This window comes from Neltuma alba, unplaced genomic scaffold, assembly GCF_004799145.2.
Source record: "Neltuma alba isolate B1F8T4 unplaced genomic scaffold, ASM479914v2 tig00011343_pilon, whole genome shotgun sequence".
In the NCBI taxonomy this organism is placed as follows: domain Eukaryota; kingdom Viridiplantae; phylum Streptophyta; class Magnoliopsida; order Fabales; family Fabaceae; genus Neltuma; species Neltuma alba.
In genome coordinates this window covers 202,499-222,234 of record NW_021636044.1, presented here as the reverse complement: position 1 = coordinate 222,234, position 19,736 = coordinate 202,499, and the positions used below count along the sequence as shown (strand labels likewise).

General features: G+C 36.0%; 4 protein-coding genes across 6 annotated transcripts; 1 reads left to right on the top strand and 3 right to left on the bottom strand.

Moving 5' to 3' along the window:
• Positions 1-427: 427 nt before the first annotated feature.
• On the bottom strand, positions 428-17,553 carry LOC114712306 (protein FAR1-RELATED SEQUENCE 5). 2 transcript variants are annotated; one of them, XM_028896825.1, is made up of 4 exons: positions 17,549-17,553; positions 8,461-8,463; positions 3,030-3,436; positions 428-876 (listed from the first exon to the last, which is right to left on the bottom strand). In XM_028896825.1, exons 3-4 carry the CDS (start codon positions 3,393-3,395, stop codon positions 655-657), a joined length of 588 nt encoding a protein of 195 aa, XP_028752658.1. In that variant the 5' UTR covers positions 3,396-3,436; positions 8,461-8,463; positions 17,549-17,553; the 3' UTR covers positions 428-654. The 2 variants fall into 2 exon arrangements, with proteins under 2 accessions (XP_028752658.1, XP_028752657.1); XM_028896824.1 differs by lacking the exons at positions 8,461-8,463; positions 17,549-17,553 and adding an exon at positions 6,506-6,601 and having other exon boundaries at positions 3,030-3,448.
• On the top strand, positions 6,853-10,719 carry LOC114712308 (protein FAR1-RELATED SEQUENCE 5). Of its 2 annotated transcripts, none has more exons than XM_028896828.1 (3): positions 6,853-7,058; positions 7,743-8,124; positions 10,289-10,719. In XM_028896828.1, exons 2-3 carry the CDS (start codon positions 7,753-7,755, stop codon positions 10,508-10,510), a joined length of 594 nt encoding a protein of 197 aa, XP_028752661.1. In that variant the 5' UTR covers positions 6,853-7,058; positions 7,743-7,752; the 3' UTR covers positions 10,511-10,719. The 2 variants fall into 2 exon arrangements, with proteins under 2 accessions (XP_028752661.1, XP_028752660.1); XM_028896827.1 differs by having other exon boundaries at positions 6,853-7,085.
• On the bottom strand, positions 15,308-17,716 carry LOC114712303 (uncharacterized). The gene is made up of 3 exons (XM_028896819.1): positions 17,273-17,716; positions 16,350-17,204; positions 15,308-16,042 (listed from the first exon to the last, which is right to left on the bottom strand). Exons 1-3 carry the CDS (start codon positions 17,714-17,716, stop codon positions 15,308-15,310), a joined length of 2,034 nt encoding a protein of 677 aa, XP_028752652.1.
• A 543-nt stretch (positions 17,717-18,259) lies between these two features.
• On the bottom strand, positions 18,260-19,513 carry LOC114712302 (uncharacterized). Its single transcript, XM_028896818.1, has one exon. It carries the CDS (start codon positions 19,511-19,513, stop codon positions 18,260-18,262), a length of 1,254 nt encoding a protein of 417 aa, XP_028752651.1.
• Between the last annotated feature and the right edge of the window lie 223 nt (positions 19,514-19,736).

The following is a 19,736-nucleotide window of genomic DNA, read 5'->3' as shown; positions in this document are numbered from 1 at the left end:
CTATATGCTTGTATGGTGCCATGGTGAAAGTGCATGTTCAAGGGGTGATAGAAATCTAGAGGTCAGTGCTATCATTTGGTACAATGTTAGCCTAGTGGGTGGAGTCTTACCTGACAAGAAGCTCAAAAAGAATAGGTGACATTTTACGTGGCATTCAACTCAACTTTCACGTAACGCACATGGAGAAAGACAATCTTTTATCCTCCATGCGTGCCATAGTTGAATTTCACGTAGGATCCGACCCTCTTGTCAGGTGGGACTCCTCCAACTTGGCCAACATCTTGGGTAAAGTAACAGCATTGCCCTCTGGATTCCTATCAAGGAGGAAAAAAGGAGACAAGTAACTAGAAAAAATGTGAGACTATTAATGTTGAATGCTGTAGCAAGTTCTCTACTTTCCCGTTTCCCTTAACAAAACTGATAATTCAAAAGGAAAAAAAAAGTATCATGATTTTAAATTTAAAATACAAAATAAATACAGACAAGAACAACACTGATAAGAACCACAACAAACCCTAAAAAATAGCCAGCCTTAACATAGAAGATATACATGAAGCATCAGTTCCATTATGTAACAAACTACTATACAGAGTAAAGCGAGAGTTGATGAAGATCGGATGTGGAATTATGTACAGAATCACGCTAATTTAGAACTCAGGATGAACCCCAAGACTTTCTATTTAAGGGATTCTTTTGCACTTCGGATTCAACTTTCCTTACATTTTCTACAATAATTTGAATTTTTTCCGACAGTTCTTGTGTTTGCTCCTCCACATTATTCATGAAACGGATTAGCTTTTCTCTATATGCTGCACATAGCTGATCTTGGCGCTCTAATTCCTTAGTCAGTTCTTCAATTTTCTTGTCTTTATCACCCTGCAAGAAGAAAAATACTTGTTCATCGAAAGAAAAGGGGGGAAAAAGAAAACACGAACAATGTGGTAGAAATAATTGAACCTTCTATTTAATCTAATTATTTGCAAATAAGCCATGAAAAATGATAAGCTTCCAGGCAAGATTGAGAAATGTCAAAAGCTACCTCTCGTTGTAAGCCAACTATAACCTCTTTAATCTCATGCCTTTTTTGATTAGAACATTGGAAAATATGTTCCCTTTCCTCTATTGTCTTTTGGGCTTCCTATAAATAGTTCTTGTAGGGAAATATGATTCGCACGTTGTTTTCATTCATTCTAAGTATCCATATATAAATAGATGGGAATGTTGGAATTAATGGCTCATAATTATACAATAGTATCCTATCCCTATCATAAGTTACAAATGACAATATCTACATAATAATGGGATAAATCTTCTACGATCCTAATAGTTCTCACGGTTTATGTTATTCTCTTTTGGCCATAAAAGGTTGCAGATTACAATATCCATAATATAGCGGGACAAATCTTCTACAAACCTAGCAGTTCTTATGGCTTCTCTTTTGTCAGATTTGGATGATTTGAAATTTAGATTAATCATTTTCTACTATCCTCTCTCCCAACATCCGTTTTCTTTCTTTATCTCCCCGGGGGGTGTTTTTCTTCCCTTTCTCCTTTAGTACTCCTTCTTTCTCTTCCCCTCCCTTTTTTCTTGGTTTTCTATATCACTCTTAATTCATTCAAAGCCTACCAAAGCTTGGTTCATATAACTTACAAGCTTCAGAATAAAATGTTGGATCCTTACAGCCTCCGGACTCTTCCATTTGACATAAAATTTTCTTATTTGAACACAGCATTCAGACTCTTTTGGTGTGGCATAAATGAGGTTTCTGGAAGAGATAGCTATTGATGTAATGTAACACAAGATTAACTGTTAAATCATTAACTACATCAATATTTTTTTTTTTTTTAAAAAAGGTTAATACAAGCTTTGGTCTTTCAAGTTTGTTTACATTTTAGTTTTGATCTCTCAAATTTTAACCATAGGTTTTAGTCTCTCAAATTTCTTTTCATTTAAAATATTGGTTCCTATAATCCAATAAAAACTTAGATCATTTTGTCTCTTGAGGAAGCAAAACCTATGATTTGAAACTTGAGAGACTAAAACCAAAATGAGGGCAAACTTGAGGGACCAAAGATCACATTAATCCAAAAAAGAATCCACACTTTTTCATGGGACACCAAAATCAGCAGTTCTTACAAGTTATAAAAGAACCCCAAGTAAGTTGTTTCATTTGTTTTTGACGTAAAAATAAGTATTGATCAACATGGCGTGATTCTATAATTATTTTGTTTAGATTTGAGATATAAAGGGAAGAAAACAGTTGATCGTGCAACTTATTATAATATACATCACGCCTCTGGTAAGGACAAATATCGTTCATAGGACACAAGAATTCAAAAATATTATATCCAGAAATTGAAACATCTAGTGCTTTGATCCACGGCTTTTGCATGCTCACACAAACTAAATGACATATTCTCTCAGTCAGACACAGAAAAAAGAGCCCCTCAAAGAGTTAGCTTTACATATTCTAGTTATACCAATGAATTGCCTTTGCTTCTATTAGGGAAAATTTCAGATGCTACAACACCATGCAGAGCAGCTACTATTGGTTTCATGAAATGATACTTTTTATTCAATTAATATAAAGGGGTCCTGGACCTGAATCTTTTACCAAAAAAGAAAAAAGAGAACATCATACTCTCACTCTCAAGTGGTATGCTACACGTCAATACGTAGCCTACAGTATATGGTTATTTAAAGGGTCAAGGTGCAAATTTGCCTCGTAAGCTTTCGCTCAGAACCAATGTTGCCCGAAAATTTCAAAATGTATCAGTGTTTCCAACCCCCATTAAAAAACTAACACTGACCGTTACAATATTCACATTAACTGTTAACATTTTTAACGGTAAGAGGTAACATGGCTGTGGTTTAACATTTCCAAGGCAACCTTGAATCCGAAGAAACTTCGGGGACAACAATGCTCCTGAGTGAAAACTTTTAGGGTAAATTTGCACCTTAACTCTTATTTAAGTCAAGAAAAAAGCTCCAATTCAGAATGTATTATTTAAACCAGAACAAAAGCTCACCGGTGTGATGAACCCATTTGCTGTAACAATTAGAGGATGGTTGTGATCCTTTACAAATCTTGTAACAACCCATTTTCCAGATTTTTCCAACTTCACTAAAATTGTTGCCTTGCAACCTTCTCGCGCACTTGGCCTTGGCTTTTTGTCTGGTCCAATTGGGCCCTTACAATTTGGAGAGAAACCTTGTTTGTTACATCCAAGTCGACGGGCAAGAGTCCTACCATCTATACCTGAACGGCGACGTTGCATGATACGTACTACAAATCCCACCCGTCTAGCATATTCAACATAGTATTTCCTAGCATCTTCTTCAGAATTAAACTCCATGCCCACATAGGGTTCTTGAAATTCAATTCCGCCTAACATGCTTGCACTCGTTTCTACAGATCCTTGTTCTCCATCATTTCCTTTGTCCTCCACTGTCACAAAAATCCACAAGAATTCCAGTTATAAACATTGACCTAAAATAGTTCAATTTGTCATGATATAAAAATTTTCAGCTTCTATTCAGCAGATAAATCACCAGGCTACCAAATAAATCAAACCATAATTTCATAATATATTGATGCAGAAGACTGATTTCACAAAAATTACAAGAAATAAAGTTTCACTATTAAGAAAACAAAACAAGGTGCCTTGTGTGTTGCATAGAGTTCGAAAATGAGTCATATTATTCATAACTTAAGTATATTATGGCTGCTATAGATTATGCACGTGCACACAACTTAGTCAAAAACTTTGTAGAAAGTAACAGTAATAACAATAAAACGTTCACATCGCATATACACTTTTAACCTCAATGCCAGTGTTAAACCAAAAGAAATATAGAAAGCAAAAGAGGGCGGGATCAATAAGCTGCAAAATATCTAAAAAACAATTGTTTCCCAAAATAACTTTAAAAGGTTTGAACCCCACAAAACGATGGCCAAAGTGCACCATGTACACAAGTGGTGTAATAGAAACTAGGCCAGGCCTATTTATCCCAAGAATCACGGTGTTAGATCAGGGTATTGATGAGCCATTATGATTGAGGCTCCTACGTTGCATATAAACTGCCTTCTTGAGTTGAATACAACCAAGCAATTTAGTCAGATTTCTCTACACATGGAATCTAAAGGCAGCAAGGTAAGGTTTTGTGACAATACAGCCACTATCAAGCTAGACTCCTTGAAGAGTTGACAACTTATGATGGATCTGTAAAGACGTTTTGTGACAATACAACCACTATCAAGCTTGTGAAAAATCCAGTGCATTATGCTAAGATGAAGCATGTTGAGATAGACTGGCATTTCATCAGAGAAAAGATAGAAGCCAAGCAGATCGATGTCATATATACATCATCAAATCAACAAGTTGCAGATATACTAACCAAAGCCTTGTCAACTACAAAGTTTGAAGGATTCCCAAGAGGCTAGGAATGAAGAACATCTATTCTCCAACTTGAGGGGGATGTTAGAAGTAGCAAGCCCAAGACCATCGAAATGGGCCTAGTTATTTACCTTTATTAGTTTATTTAAAGTTTAATTAGGTAGTTCTAGTATAAATCTGATTAGTATTTATCTTTATCTAGATTTATCTTGATGTCCTCGAAGCCTCTATTTATGTGTTAACTTTCATCAATAATAAAGCAGAAACTGAGGAGTTAATTACTCAGTGCATTCTTCGTCAAATATTATCAAATTTACAGGGTCGAAAGACCCTGTTAAGGAAGGAAACTGCTGTGGTAAAAAATATGGGAAGGTAAGAAATGATTTCATGGTTCAATGTCATTGCATCATCATGGTGCTATCATAATTTAATACCAATAGACTAGGTGTGCCATACAAATAGAAACTTAGTTATCTCTCAAATAATATATGAGTTTATTTATTAGAATGTGTGAGATCAAGAATCATCCTAACACCCAAAAAAAAAAAAAGAAGAAAACAGGGAAGAAATAATGTAAATTGGTTCCAAAAAGCAACCCAATCTCTTTACATATGAGATAAAGGTCACTGTGGAAAAAACTTCCATCAGCTGAAACTCATAAGTAAGCTAAGAAACCAGCCTATCCTACTAAAATTAAGCATGTGTATTCTCCAACTGAAACACCTAACACTCCAGAAGAGAGAACAAAACTTCAATGCTCTTATTCTCCTTTTGGTCCCAAACTTCGATAAGATAGAGCAGAAGATCTCCAGTTTCAGTCAAAATCTTCCTCCAAATTTCCAAGCTACCTCACAGTGCATAAAGCCAAAAAGAGAAGATTATTTTGTAACTTCTGTGGCAAATAACTCCTACAATCATGCATAAAGAACCAAAGTCCTAGCTAAAGAAGTGTTGACAAGTCATTTATTTTTATAAAAATCCTATCAGCTGGCAAAGGATAGGCTTATAAATACCTCTTTAATAGAGAGCAAGAGTTGAAAATTGACACTGAGATCAAAGCTAAGCTTCAAACAAATTTGCAAATGAAAAATTTAAATCCAAGTTCTGTCATTTTCCATTACTGCTCAAACTGTTGCTAATTCTCATTGTTTAGAGCAGAACAACAGCCTCCTATATTTTCCCTTCTTGTTTATTTTAATAGAAGACATTCAGAATACACAGGGTCATCAATATGTACCCAAAGCCTTCACTTGCTTTTGCAGCAATAACAGCCAAACCAGACCATGTATATCGCATACCATGGCCCAGCCAGCCAAAAAATTTCACAATAAGTTCCTTAGCATCTGCTACTGTTTCTCCTTGTAGATATCTGTCTTATCACTCATCAGTGAATATGTTAATAGACAGTCATTATTCTTTAAATATGAATCTTAACATCAGTTTCTAAAAATTTGTCCAATGCTATCAATATGCACTCAAGCACTTAAATGCTGACAATCGATAAAAGATTCAAATTACTTATCTTTATATGATAAAATAGTCAAATTCAAAATTCCCCTTGCAAAATCTACAACTTTAAAAGGAAATAATTTCAGTTCAGAAAACTACCCCTTCCTGGGGGCAAGAAAACAGTTAACAAGAGATAATAAGTTAGAATGACTACACCAAATTACCCAAAATATCTCAAACACCACAATCTTAGAAATCTTACTCCTAAACTTCAGGTACCAAAAACACATCATATTCATAACACACTAATCAATTTGATAAGCCTCTATAAATTCAATAACTTCCAATACCCACTGGTCAACAGAGAACTTTCTGTCTTGGTTCGAAATAGTTTTGAAGTAAAAGATTACCCACCCATAACTGTCCCATAATAGCCATATTCAAGCAATTCTCTTCACATTAAGTTGTGACAGTACAAGCCTTTTTCTTGGGGGGAAAAAAAAAAAAAACACAGCTACAAGGAAGTGAAGGCTTCCCACCAAGAGGCCATGCTGGCAACAGTACCTAAGGTGCAAAAATATGATTGTGCCAGTGACCGTCTGTATATTTTGAAAACGGAAACCGAACCGAAAACAACAAACCAACACACCATTACTTACTGAGAATAGAAATGGAAGATCCTTCCGCTTTGCAACGTTAGGCGATATTTTACTGCGAAGCTTCAAAAGAACTCAATAAAAGTCGAAGAGAGAAAGAGGCTTACAGTAGAATGAAAGGAGGGCAGAGGATAAAAACGACACCATATGATTTCGCATTGGGGCTGTCTCCAGTTGGCCTGCAAGGTAGGAAACGTTGACCGTTAGTTAGATCTAACGGTGGATAAATATAAATATAACGACGTCGTTTTTCCTGAGAGATCCTCGCCCTTCAATGTTCTAGAAAATCATGACCGTTGGTTCACAAACAAAGGTAAAAACCCAGTCAGTTGCTCCTTTCTTCCTCCGGCGCTGGAAAGGATTGTGGTGGTCTGTGAAGGCTTTCTCGGCGTGAAAGCTCGACGGAGGAAGGTTTTCTGGGTTCGAATGCTACGGCAGAGAAAGAATAAAAAATCGTCGACTAAGTACTGAAGAAAACGAAATGTGGACGAACGAGGCTATTTGGCTCGATGTTAGGGTTTAAAGAGTGACAAAATTTAGAGGAAGAACAGAGCAAGTGAGAAAGCATCAATGGTTTGCTAATGTAATTTTCCCCCTCCTCAGCTATTGTTTGGATTGGTTTCTGGTCTTTTGGAGTTTTGAAATTTACCTTTTTTTTTTATAGTGCAGAATCAATCAAAGAAAGTATTTTTTTGGTGTTATGTTAGATTAGATGAATACTCTGAGAGTTTTGCTGCTGTTAGGCAAAGTTATTTTTTATGTTGAATAGTGCTTGATGGGTGCGACAGGGGGGAAAAAAACTTTAGATTGGTGACTGATATAAGGCACATTTTTAGTCATATTGATCATTGGTGATTGCTGTTTGTGTGTGATTATTGTAAACGTTTTCTTGGTGATTGGTGTCATTGGATAATTTTTTTCCTTGTGCTGGATAATGCTGAATGATGTTTTATTGTGATTGTCTTCTGTATTGCTTTGTTATGTTGGATAATGGTAGTGCCTAATGACTTTATAAATTGTTGAATTAGTTTTTTTCCCTTTCTCAAGGTGAATGTAAAATTTTGAAATATTGAATGAGCTTATAAATCATTGAATGTATGCATATCTTTTTGAAGGGGAATAAAAATTCCGTTCAATTACTGCAACATTTTAAGCAATATCCAAATTTTAACGCAAAAAATGGTAAAAATGAATGTTTGAATGTCAAATAAAATAATGCACTTGTAATCATCTTGTGTAGGTTTCATTAGATGGATACAAATTTAATCCCAAGATTGGGACTTGAATTTGAAACTTTGGAAGAAGCATGGCAATATTGGTCGAGTTATGGTGGCAAAACTGGATTTGGTGTTAGAAAGCAGTATTTCAGCAAGAGTAGGAAGGATGGCACCATTACTTCATATAAATATGTGTGTTGCAAGGAAGGTGTACGAAGACCAGATAAAAGAGATTATAAAACAATCCATCCTCGACCAGAGACAAGAACAGGATGTAAAGCAAGAATGACTGTGTCACGCATAAATGGAAAATATAGAATTGTTGACTTTGTTGACGAGCATAATCATCCGCTTCATTTTCCAGAAACAGTGCATTTGAAAGCATCCCAACGGAAAGAGAATGAGGTTCAAGCACACTAACTTGAAAATATTCTAAATTAATGTGCACCGTTTAATAATAGGATATTTCATTTGTCCTATTTTCTTTACTTTTTTACTCTTGGAATGAGGGAAAAAAATAAATGTTCATGACTGATAATTGAATGCAACTTTTTAGATTAGAGAACCAATTTTTCACAATGTATATAATATGTGCTGCATTTTGATGAATGATGACATTCAATCCACCCCAAGCGTCACACGCCCCTAGATCAGCATGAGTGCAGCATGGATTAGAATTAACTCATAAAATTTCCTGATTTTCTTATTTTTGGCATTGGTTTGCTAATGGCAGTTCCAAACTATCTGAACCCTTAAATCTTGAACTGGTCAGTGCTGCTTTGTGAATGAAATGTTTGGTCATTTACTCTTTACTGAGCTCAGTGATTATTCCTATTATATGATTATGGATATGTACTTAGTCAACACTTAACAGAGTGAGAAAATATGCACTTTGGATTTATTATCTTCATCCTTTAGATTGTTCTGCCAATATTCAAATCTGCTGTGTATAGAGTATCCTGAATCTCAGCATGTAGAATGTGCTCAGATTTGTCTTGCCCAAGTGTTTTGTACTTTCCATAACTTGGGAGTCTTTTACTTGATGGGCCTGCATTAATGTTTGGATAGACTCTGCGTTTCTAAGTGATGGTTTTGCCAATCACCTTATCCTTCTTCCTGAGCCTTTTAACTACATGTAGTTTAAAATGAAAGGTTGAGCTTAGTCTGTTTGGCCTCGAATGGCTACTTAAATTGAGAGCACTTCTGGCCACGAAGTGAGATTCATCAGTTTTTCAGTGAGAACATCTCTCTCATTAATCACATGCAAATATCCTTGTTTTTTCTCGTATGTTCTGATTGATGTAAAATTTCCATTTTGTAGTCAGGCAGTGACTTATGAATTTCTCCAGGAGAATTGGAAAAGCATTGTTGCCCCTATCTTCTACTAGTAAATCAATTATGCACCCTTTACAAATGCTAATCTTAGCCCTGTTTAGCAAATCCTTAAATAATCTGCTGACTCCCTATCTGGAGAAGGATAAATGTATGGTGCCTATGCATGATGCTTCATCTGCATATCAACACTGTTTGATTGTTGGGCCACGGAAACTATAAACTAATAATGATCGACCTTGGCACCCGGTTCATGTTGGACTGGATTGGGTGGCAGTGAGGGTAAGAAACTTATCAAGTAAGGAAGGACATGTCATGTAGAAGTTTAGTTTTCAATCCGCAAGCTCTAGTATGGGTGAGAGACAGTCCTTGTTGGTTCATAATATTCTATGAAAAAGAAGATAAATGGCTGTGTTGCTTGCATTAGGGTGTGAAGGTTCTCGCATAGATTCTGACAACTTAGTATGCATGTTCGGGTACATCTCTTGGGATCTGTCGGACTTACTAAAAATGTCATTTTATTTCTAAAAGTTTTTATAATTCCTGATGGAAGTTTATTATTATTAGGACTAACTTTGGAATGCATTTAGACGTGCTGTTCTTGGCCAGTTCTTTTGTTTGGTCAAGTTGACTAAGTGCCCAACAACAACAATAAGCCTTATCCTATTAGATGGGGTCGGCTACATGAATCACATGACGCCATTATGTTCTATCAACAACCAAGTGCTTAGAAAGTGTCCCCAAGCCCCCCCTGGGGGCACGGCACAAAAGAAAAAGCACAGAACATGCTTCTTTTATTTGCTTTTTGAATGAACGGATCTGTTTGTTAAGATGTTAATAATATATACTCCCTCTGGTCTGATTTATAGGGAAACTTCTAGAAGTATTTTTGGTCCAAAATATAGGGTAACGCGGAATGTCAACAAACTCTCTCCCTATATTACCCCTTTCCTTGTTCTTATAATTATGCATTAGTGCTCTTGGAAGCTGGAAATCTGCTGATAATTACTTTTAATGAATAACGTCATACGAGGAAATAACTAGCATTTTTTGAGCTGATTAAGTATATAACCAATTTTCCCTAAGATGCGTGACATATTTGGGATATCCCAATATTTAAGACTAGAGAATTTTGTTCAATCAACTTCTTCATGCTTCTCATAGTTTTCTCTATGTTGTACTATTGTTATGTTATGTTTATAATGCATGTCTTTTTGCAACCATTTGGTATTCTCAGGATGAGAAAGATGTAAAAATCCGGGAATTGGCTGCCGAGTTACAGCGCGAGAGAAAGCGAAGAGCAGTTCTCCAACAACAGCTTGAGATAATTTTGAGAGATGTTGAGCAACATTCTGATAAAGTATCCAAAACCATTAATGATGCTCTTCAGAGAGTGAAAGAGGTTGAAGAGAAAGGGAATACCACGTCACCCTCCTCAAAGCTTGATGCTGCTAAGTAATGCCAATTTGATTCATGTTTATACAAAAAGGGGTACATCATCTTGAAACGTAATACTTTTTCTACGGCTTGAAAACAATAGTTTTCAGCTAGTTCTTGTAGAAACAACACAAATATCCATATAATAATTTAATTTGCTGACTCTTTGTACCAGAATAAAGCATAAACTCAAAAAGATAGAAAAGCATATTTTGACCTTTTCGCAACCAAGAGGATGACCCATGGGCCATGGCTTAGTTTCCTTTCTTCTTTCTTGGCATCAATGGAGATGAACGAGAGGGATACCAAGAAATGGGATGAAAGATGTGTTAATCATGGCTTTAGGTTTGCTCAACCCCCTCTCCCCCCCCCCCCCCAAAAAAAAAAACTTAATTTAACTGACATCTCCAGCGGTTTTATTCATTAAAAACCAAGCAGCATATGCCTTACGCAACTATTTAACTATGCTCCAGATTCTCATGCTATGCGTATGCATAAAACTAAGCATTAGCTATATGTAAATGCACACATAACTAATTAATTTATTTTATCCATATATTTAGGAATATGACAGTTAAGTTAATAATTTTGTATTGATGTATATCAAATTAAATTTGGTCCTAAAAAATTTCATCTCCGTGGCAAGTACTTTATTTTTTGGACCATTGGGGGCAAGTTAAATGCTTGAAATAGCTAGGAAGAACAAACTTACAGAACTTTTCATCAATAAAGTTGGTTTTATGGCAGATCATAAGGTCATTGACGTGTTTATGGGAAGTTTGAAATAAGGAAACACTCGTACATCTTAGAATTTACTACTTGAAGCCCCCAAATGATACACTTGAAGGTCAACACATCAAAGGCTTTTTTTTTTTTTTTTTTGCACTAAGGTTTTTAATTGCATATGTGTATTAGTTTTTTATAAGCAAAATTATGTACTTAGTTCTCCAACTTTATAAAAGATTTTAGTTACGCCCTTTAATTTTAAAAGGACTGAAGTATATGGTGCATCAAGTTTTAGTTTTGCATTCTAAATTTAAAAAGTATGTTTTTAGTTCCTTAATCTCACTAACAAAAAATGCTAACTTTGCAATTTAAAAATATGACTCAATATTTAAATACTGATATATTAAGTTTTAATTTAAATATGTAAATTAAAAAATATTTAAAATAACACCTTACTTTTATCATTGAAAAAATTATCTAATTAATCTAAAAAATTTATATTAAAACATTTTTAAAATTATAATTATTTTAAGGACTAGCTTTATTTTTATTTTTTTTTATAGTAGATCCAAAACCATAATTTAAAAACCTGGTCATGAAAAATTTAAAAAGTTAAAATTAAAAGTATTTTTAAATTATCATAGAAATAATCACGTTTGTTGACATCTTTTTTTATGTTTTATTTCAAATTTTTTTAATTTACATATTTTATATTAAAAATTAATGTTAGTATGCAAATGTCGAGTCATTATTTAGAAATTGCCGAGTATTTTTGCTTAGTGAGACTAACGGGTAATGGTGGAAATAGGTCAGGCCTCACCCTTAATAGGCTTGGCCTGTGGTGAGGCCTATTAGCTTAAGCCTGACCTGCAGCATGTGAAAGGCCTTTTGTTTGGTTTAAGCTTGGCCTGTAATTAGACCTATCTTGGCCTGTGACATGTTAAGAGACCTATTTTTTTAACAAATTTCAAACACACATAAATGAATTTAAAATTACAATAATTCAACCCAATTTATCTAAAATACAAATAGAAAATATGAAATTATCAAATTAACACAATTTGTTTTTGCTAGTTGCTACAATTACAACAAACCATCAAACCGCAAAGCATTAAGTCTTTCAATATGAGTGCTCCTTTTTCTACAGAATCTACACGGGTATTTCCCCCCTAATTTTTATTCATATTTTTCCATAACAAATTATTAAAATAAATATATGGGTAGGGAACCATGATACACCGAGAGTACCATGGGAGGAGGTTTAATGTCTTTGCATAATATATACATTGATAGCCAAATGGCCAAAAGAACAATAAAAAAAAAAAAGAGCTCGTAAAAGAATGGGACAGACTATTCTGTATGTATCAATTAAAACATAAGGGCACATGCACCAAAAATATAAGAGGCAAAGGGGCGTTGGCCGGCTTGGACCAAAATCTTACTGGTCCAAACTAATAACTACTCATAAGCAAACCAAGCCTATTTACAATTTTAGCCTAAAAAAAAAGATAATAGGCCCAGTCTGCTTGACAGGCCTAATAGGCTTATTACCAGGCCTGAGCCTGGCCTAATAAAGTAAACAGGCCTTTTTACAGGCCTGAGTATGTTTTGATATTTAAATAGATTAGGCTAGGTTAGGCCATTTATAGATTAGGCCATAGGTCCCTACACCTATTTCTATCCCAACTAACGGGGTTAAATTTAAAGGACTAAGAATATATTTATTAAACTTCAAGGATTAAAATGAAATTTTATGTAAACTTAAGTGACTCAACAATACTTTAGCCTTTTAAAAATAACTTCTTAGTTATGTTCTTTAACCCTACCACCATTAGTATTAAATGGTAATTTTTTGTAATAATTATTGTTATTTTGAAAATTAAACTTAATATGTTGATGATTGAGGATGTTTATCTACATTTCAATTCTAATGCTGGCATTTTTTGTCAAGAACATTAGGAATTTGAAAAATAAATTTATAAAATTGAGGGGTAAAGAAAAAGTATAGATTTTTAATTATTTTCTTTCGAATATATTCTTTCATACGCAAACATATTTTTTGGAGCCATGGGCCAATTAGTAAAAATTCCATAAAAAGCAATAATTTCAATTGCATATTTGGTTTGCACTCAAAAATGGTTATATGCTTATGTTACGGGGGAAAAAAAGGCCACATGCTTATGGAACAGGAGCTCGCAAGCTAGATTACCTTGCATTGCGACCAAAAATCTTCTGCAAAATTTCATGATGGATTTGATGATGATGAAAAAATTTTCTGCAAATTTGATTATTTGTAGTAGTGCCTCGAACACCCATTTTTGGTAGTAGAATTTGATGATTTAATATGATTAGCTACAGGACATTAGATTTAATATATTTAAACTTTTTAGATTAAATTGGACTTAAAACTCTCTTAATTGTATTAAATCTACATGTGCAAAACACGTGCGCAACCTCACACATCATGAATCACCGCTTTCAAACCCAAGTTAGGTGATATCCCCATAGGCTGAAAGAAAAACCCTTGTCTCCTCACCCTATATATATAGGCACATCACTTTGGCTTCAAAAGCTACAAAAGTAGCCGTCAACTATCCAAAGCATAAGTTTTTCTTATGGTTTCTGGGAAAAACAATTTATACATGTTATCCATGGAAGTTTCAAATCAAGAAGAAGATGACAATGGTGACGATCAGGGAAATAGGTGTATGCTTTTTATAATCATCAGATCAATGGAATACCAAATTAATAAGGTATATATGAAATTGACTATTATTATATAATCTTCTAGATCTTGTATATGCGATTATCTATCGTTGGTTCTGTTGTGTGCTAAGAAATTATATTGTAAATTAATGAATTTTTTCTGAAAAGAGTGAAATAAACATTTGTTGAGTTTTATCATTGATATTAATAGTTAATGATTTCACGGGCAAGACATTAGGGTTTTGGATTTAAGATTTAGGATTAGAGTATGATAAATTTTTCCAGCTTGATTTGGCAAAGATTGCACATTCCATTCGATATAAAGAGGCTCCTCCCCCCCAACCCCTAATATATTGAAAGAAATAAGTTATTGATGATGATGGTGGATTAATTTTCTTGTCCTCTGAGCCAATTCGTAGGTTCAAAGATGAATGAATGGAGCTGAAATTACAAATAAATGAAATTAGGGGAATAAATAAAATTGGAGGGCTAAATTTTGTTTTTAACATTCCTTACCAAGGAACGTGAGAATCATGAGGGACAAACAAACCCAATTTGCCCCTCCTGGATCCGCCGTGAGTATAAATTCACCTACAAGTTAGGTTTGAATTCCCAATAGAAATCCAATTATGCAATTGTCTTAAGGGTTTAAAATTAATCCCATATAGAAAAAATGGCTTATTTATTTTCTCTTGCAAATATGTAATGTCCCCAACACAAATATACATTCGTTTGTGTGGCAAGCAACTCGTTGGAAATTAAGCCTTTGTTGTGGGACAACATTAGTAAACCATGAATAAAGGAAATTATGAGACAACAAGGTGTTAGTTAAGATGGTAGTAGTTTACTCCTGTAAGGAGAAAAATATAAGTTTAAATTCTGAAAAGTATACTTTTGGAACCACTATTCCTTAACCACTCTTGGCCTAAAATGGATTAATCTCAAGTCCAGTGTGACTTGGAAATAACATGATTTTACCTTAAAAAAAGGAAAAGTATAGATAGGTATGAATTAAATAATCTATCGTAAGTATAATTAGTCTCTTCATATTCTTCAATTATATTTTCTGTTCAACCAATTAGTTTGAGTTGATATGCATTTATATTTCAACTGTCAAAAGCTCATTAGACAAAGAACTAAAAGCTACACACGTTTTGGCAGGTGGTTTCAAGAGCAATTAATGAGGCAACAAAAGCCAGGGTATAGTAAGTCTGCTCGCACTATTCTTTTTAGTATGTCAAATTATTCTATTTTTATTTTTCTCTCAAGCAGCTTTGCAATATTATTAAAGTTTAGAACGTTTCTTTGGGCTCCATATTATTAAACTTTTTTTGTTTAATATAGAAAGGCAAGCAAGAAGCTTGAAAGTTACAAAAAGCACCTCGGGTTACTGACCCATTTGTCCCTGACTAGCATCAAAATACTCCCTACAATAATTCGGGATATCTTGTAGAAATATATACTCATGCTCAATATGATGAGCCATCGTAGCAAGCTTATTGGCACATCCTAGATTTTCCCTGAATGAGTGCAGGATTTCAATGTCCCAATTATCAAATATCAAATTTCTCAAGTCTTGTACCATCTCCCTCAAAGGATGTGAGGGCTCACAATCGGTCAGAAGTAGGTGAAGAGCCTCAGCCGAATCCGTGTATAGCTTTATTTTACTATACCCCAACTGCTTGCAAAGTTGCAGTCTAGTCAGCATAGCGTGTATCTCCGCAGCTGTTGAGGGCATGGTACCCAACTTCCGTTGAAATCCACCCTTCCAATGACCTCGATAGTCACTAATAAAACCTCCACAAGTTGCCGCACCTTCTCTTGATTTTGACCCGTCCACATCAATTCTGACATAATCAGGAGGTGGGGGATTACGTTGTGTGGTGCTCCTCTCTGGAAGCTGGTATATCTGGTGGCGAAATTTTTCTTGCTGTACCTCCTCCATAAGGTGGTTCAGGATCTTGAACATTTGGTCCTTTGGTCGAGTAGTCTTCTCCCCGAATGCTTTCTTACATCTGTTCTTCCAGATAGCCCAACAGACTTGTTCAAAGATTCGACTCCACGGCCATCTAGAAAATCTTCCATTTGTTGGGTTGTTTTCGGTGTTCCATTTGAGCCATACCTGCAAATCACAGAAGAAGAAAACAGCATAATACAATGGGTTAATTATATGCAACCACACTCTTTGCTGCCTCACAGTCTCTCAGTGTATGTAATATAGATTCTTTGCAACCACACTCAAATGGGCACTCCTCAGTTTCGTTATTTAGGTGTTTTGCTCTGGTTCCATTCGTAGGAATTCTCTCATGGAAAACTTGCCACATGAAAAATTTTGCTCTTTCAGGAATTCCCCAGCGCCAATTTTGCTTCTAAATAGGATTTATGTTTCTATCCTACTTTTCATAGATCATCCTATATGCAGTCCTAACACTGAAATTTCCATCTGTGGCATTTCTCAAGCATATCTTATCCTCACCCCTCCCTGTTGGTGGTCTAGTCATTTTGATTTTCTCTAGCACCCAACTAGGGAGACATTCTCCCCATCTAATCAGATTCCATTGGCCATTATCTGTCACAAAGTTCCTCACTGGTTCATCTGGATTTATTTGGTGGAAGTTCTTATTTGCATAGAACTTTAAAGGAAGCTCCAGAGGACTCCACAAATCACTCCAAGCTTTTGCTGTTTCTCCACTCTGTAGTTGGAATCCCACACCTTTCAGGAACTCTTTCCAAACCAGTGTTATCGCCCTCCAAACTTCAGATTGGTTTCTTTTTTGATTGACTTCCGGCATCCTATTCTCCCCACAATCATATTTCGCCTTCAAGCATTTGACCCACATTGCTTGGGGTTTTGTAAGAATTCCCCAGCATAGTTTCATGATGAAAGCCACGTTTTGACTATGTAGATCTTTGATTCCAAGACCACCTTCTTCTTTACTCTTTTTAATCACATCCCAAGCTAGAAGATGAAGTTTCCTACCTCCATTTTCGTTATTCCAGAAAAAGGTTCTACTGATTTTTTCCAATTCAACTAGATGCCTTTTGGGAGTAGTGTTGTTTGCATTTGGTATGAGGGGAGTGTTGAGATAACCGAATTGATGAGTACTGATCTCCCTACTAGGCTCAGGAATCTTCCTTTCTAGTTTTCCAGTCTTGATCTCACCTTCTGAATTAAGGGAGCAAATATCGTCTTGGTTACTCTTTTGTGTAGGATCGGTACACCCAAATACTTTCTGAGGTCTTGGGTAAGGCCAATCCCAACCATTTGGCTCAGTTCGTAAGCTCTGTTAAAGTTTACATTTCGGGAGACAAAAGCCTTTGACTTGTTCAAATTTATTTTATGGCCCGAAACCTGACAGAAGAAATGCATGATGTTCTTCATTTCCAACATCTGATCTGTTGACGCTTCTCCGAACAAAATCAAATCATCAGCAAAGAAAAGATGTGAGATGATTGGTCCTCTTGTACTCAGTTTCATCGGCTTCCATCTTCCCCTTTCAATCTCATGCTGAATCAGTTGCCCCAGCCTTTCCATGCACAGGACAAATAGGTAGGGGCTTAGGGGATCTCCCTGTCTCACTCCTCTAGATGGTTGAAAGCTCTCTATTGCCACCCCATTCCATAAGACTCTCATCGAGGCTGTGGAAATGCATTTCATTATGATGTCGACAAAATTATCTGATAGGCCAAGGCTTTTCATTGTGAATTCTAGGAAGTTCCAATCTAGCCTGTCATAAGCTTTTTCCATATCTACTTTTATAGCAATAAATCCTGTTCCACCCCTCTTAGTTCTCATTGTGTGGATCGCCTCTTACGCAAGTATGATGTTATCACAGCTCTGACGTCCACGTATGAAGCTACATTGGTTCTCTTTGATCAGGTAAGGCATAACTCCTTTGAATCTGTTTGCAAGAACTTTGCTTAAAATCTTAAAGCTGACATTACACAAAGAAATCGGTCTGAAGTCTTTCAGGGAGGTAGGTTGTTCTACTTTCGGGACTAAGATTATATGCGTCTGATTCAGGTCCCTAAGAGAGTCAGGGTTAGACCAGGCTGTGTTGAGTAGCTCACAGATCTTTGTACCTACTTTATTCCACTGTGTTTGGAAGAAGTGGGGTTGTAGGCCATCTGGTCCTGGGGCTTTAAAAGCCCCCATTTCAAAAGCTGCATTCTTTATTTCTATAGTCGAGATTTCCCTCTATAGGATATTTAACTGTTGAGTCTGGAGGGGTGGGAAGGACATCGGCCAGGTAGAGACAGGTCTTATATTGTTTTCTGCTGTGTAGAGAGTTTTATAGAAGTTAAAAGCCATTCCTTTCATGGTTTCTTGATCATAGGTCTAGCTCCCATTCGAATCCTGCAAGGCTTCTATGGAGTTTCTCTTCTTCCTCATTACTGTTGTGGCGTGAAAGAAGCTCGTATTTTTGTCTCCCCACTTTAGCCACTTGCTTCGAGACTTTTGGAACCATATTAATTCTTCTTGAGCTGCTAATTTGCTGTAGTCTTCCCATATTCTTTTTTCTAGTCTTTGGAGTCCATTTGATCTGTTACTCTGTCTTGCCTTGTCAATGCCTTCCAGTCTTATTAACAACTTCTTCTTTTTGGCTGCCACACTTCCTACTACTTTTTCGTTCCACTCCATGGCTGATTTTTTGAAAGACTCACATCCTTGGAGCCAGTTTTTGTTTTCCCACGAAGCTGCAACAATATCCACGAAGTCTTGTTCTAGACACCAAGCAGCTTGATATTTGAAAACTCTATTGCTTCTGTTGATTCTATTTTCACCACCGTCAGACACTACTATCATTCTGTGGTTCGACTTAAAACGTAGTTTGTGATGAGCCTTCATGTGAGGGTGGTTTATTTCCCAGTTAAAGTTTCTAAAGGCCCAGTCAAGTCTTTCCTTTACATCATTTCTTTCCCAGGTGAATCTATCGCCCACCACTGGTATTTCTAGGAGATTACAATCATCTATACAGGATCTAAAAGATATCATCATGCTATTGTCTGGTCGTGTTCCCCCTACCTTGTCCTCCACGGTGAGGAAAGTGTTGAAATCCCCTAGAACCATCCAATCAGAATCAATTGAACTCGCTATATTCCTTAAGGAATTCCACAGCTCCCTTCTCCTCAGAGGGTTTGTGTCTCCATAGACGAACGTAGCTAGCATAGTTTCTGCTGAAGTTTTGCTAGTTATTTTGCAATGAAGTAACTGGGTGGTCGAGCATACATACTCAATTGAAACTTCCCAATCGTTCCAAAGTACCCAAATTCCTCCTGCATAGCCCGTAGACTCCACTCTTATCCAATTACTGAAACCCATCTTCTTTACTACTTTATCTGCTCTAGCTCCACTAATGCGAGGTTCCATAATTCCCATAATATTAATTCTGTACTTTTTTACCACTTCATTTATTAGCCGCGGGAATGTTTTCGAACCTGCTCCCTGGCAATTCCATGATGCAACAATCATTTGAAAAAGACAGAGGAAAAGGAGAGGAATAGGGCCCTTACAGGTCTGGGGGTTTATCTTCTTGCTTCGTCCCAACTTCGACTCTGCATAAAGAGTCCCTATAGCTCCTTGTTCTCCCATCAGTTACTGAGGGTGGTTGTGGAGGATTTTCCCAGTGCTTTCCCATCTCCTAATCTCTTGTTTTTTCTGTTTCGTAAATCACGATAGTATTTGTTGCTTGCGTCTCTTCTTCCCTTTCTATTCCTTGCATAGCACCATTTCCAGTGTTCAACAGGCTTTCCTGCTTCAAGTATTCGGACTCCTTCAGGTCCAGATTTCCTGCCACCACATTATGGGCTCTACG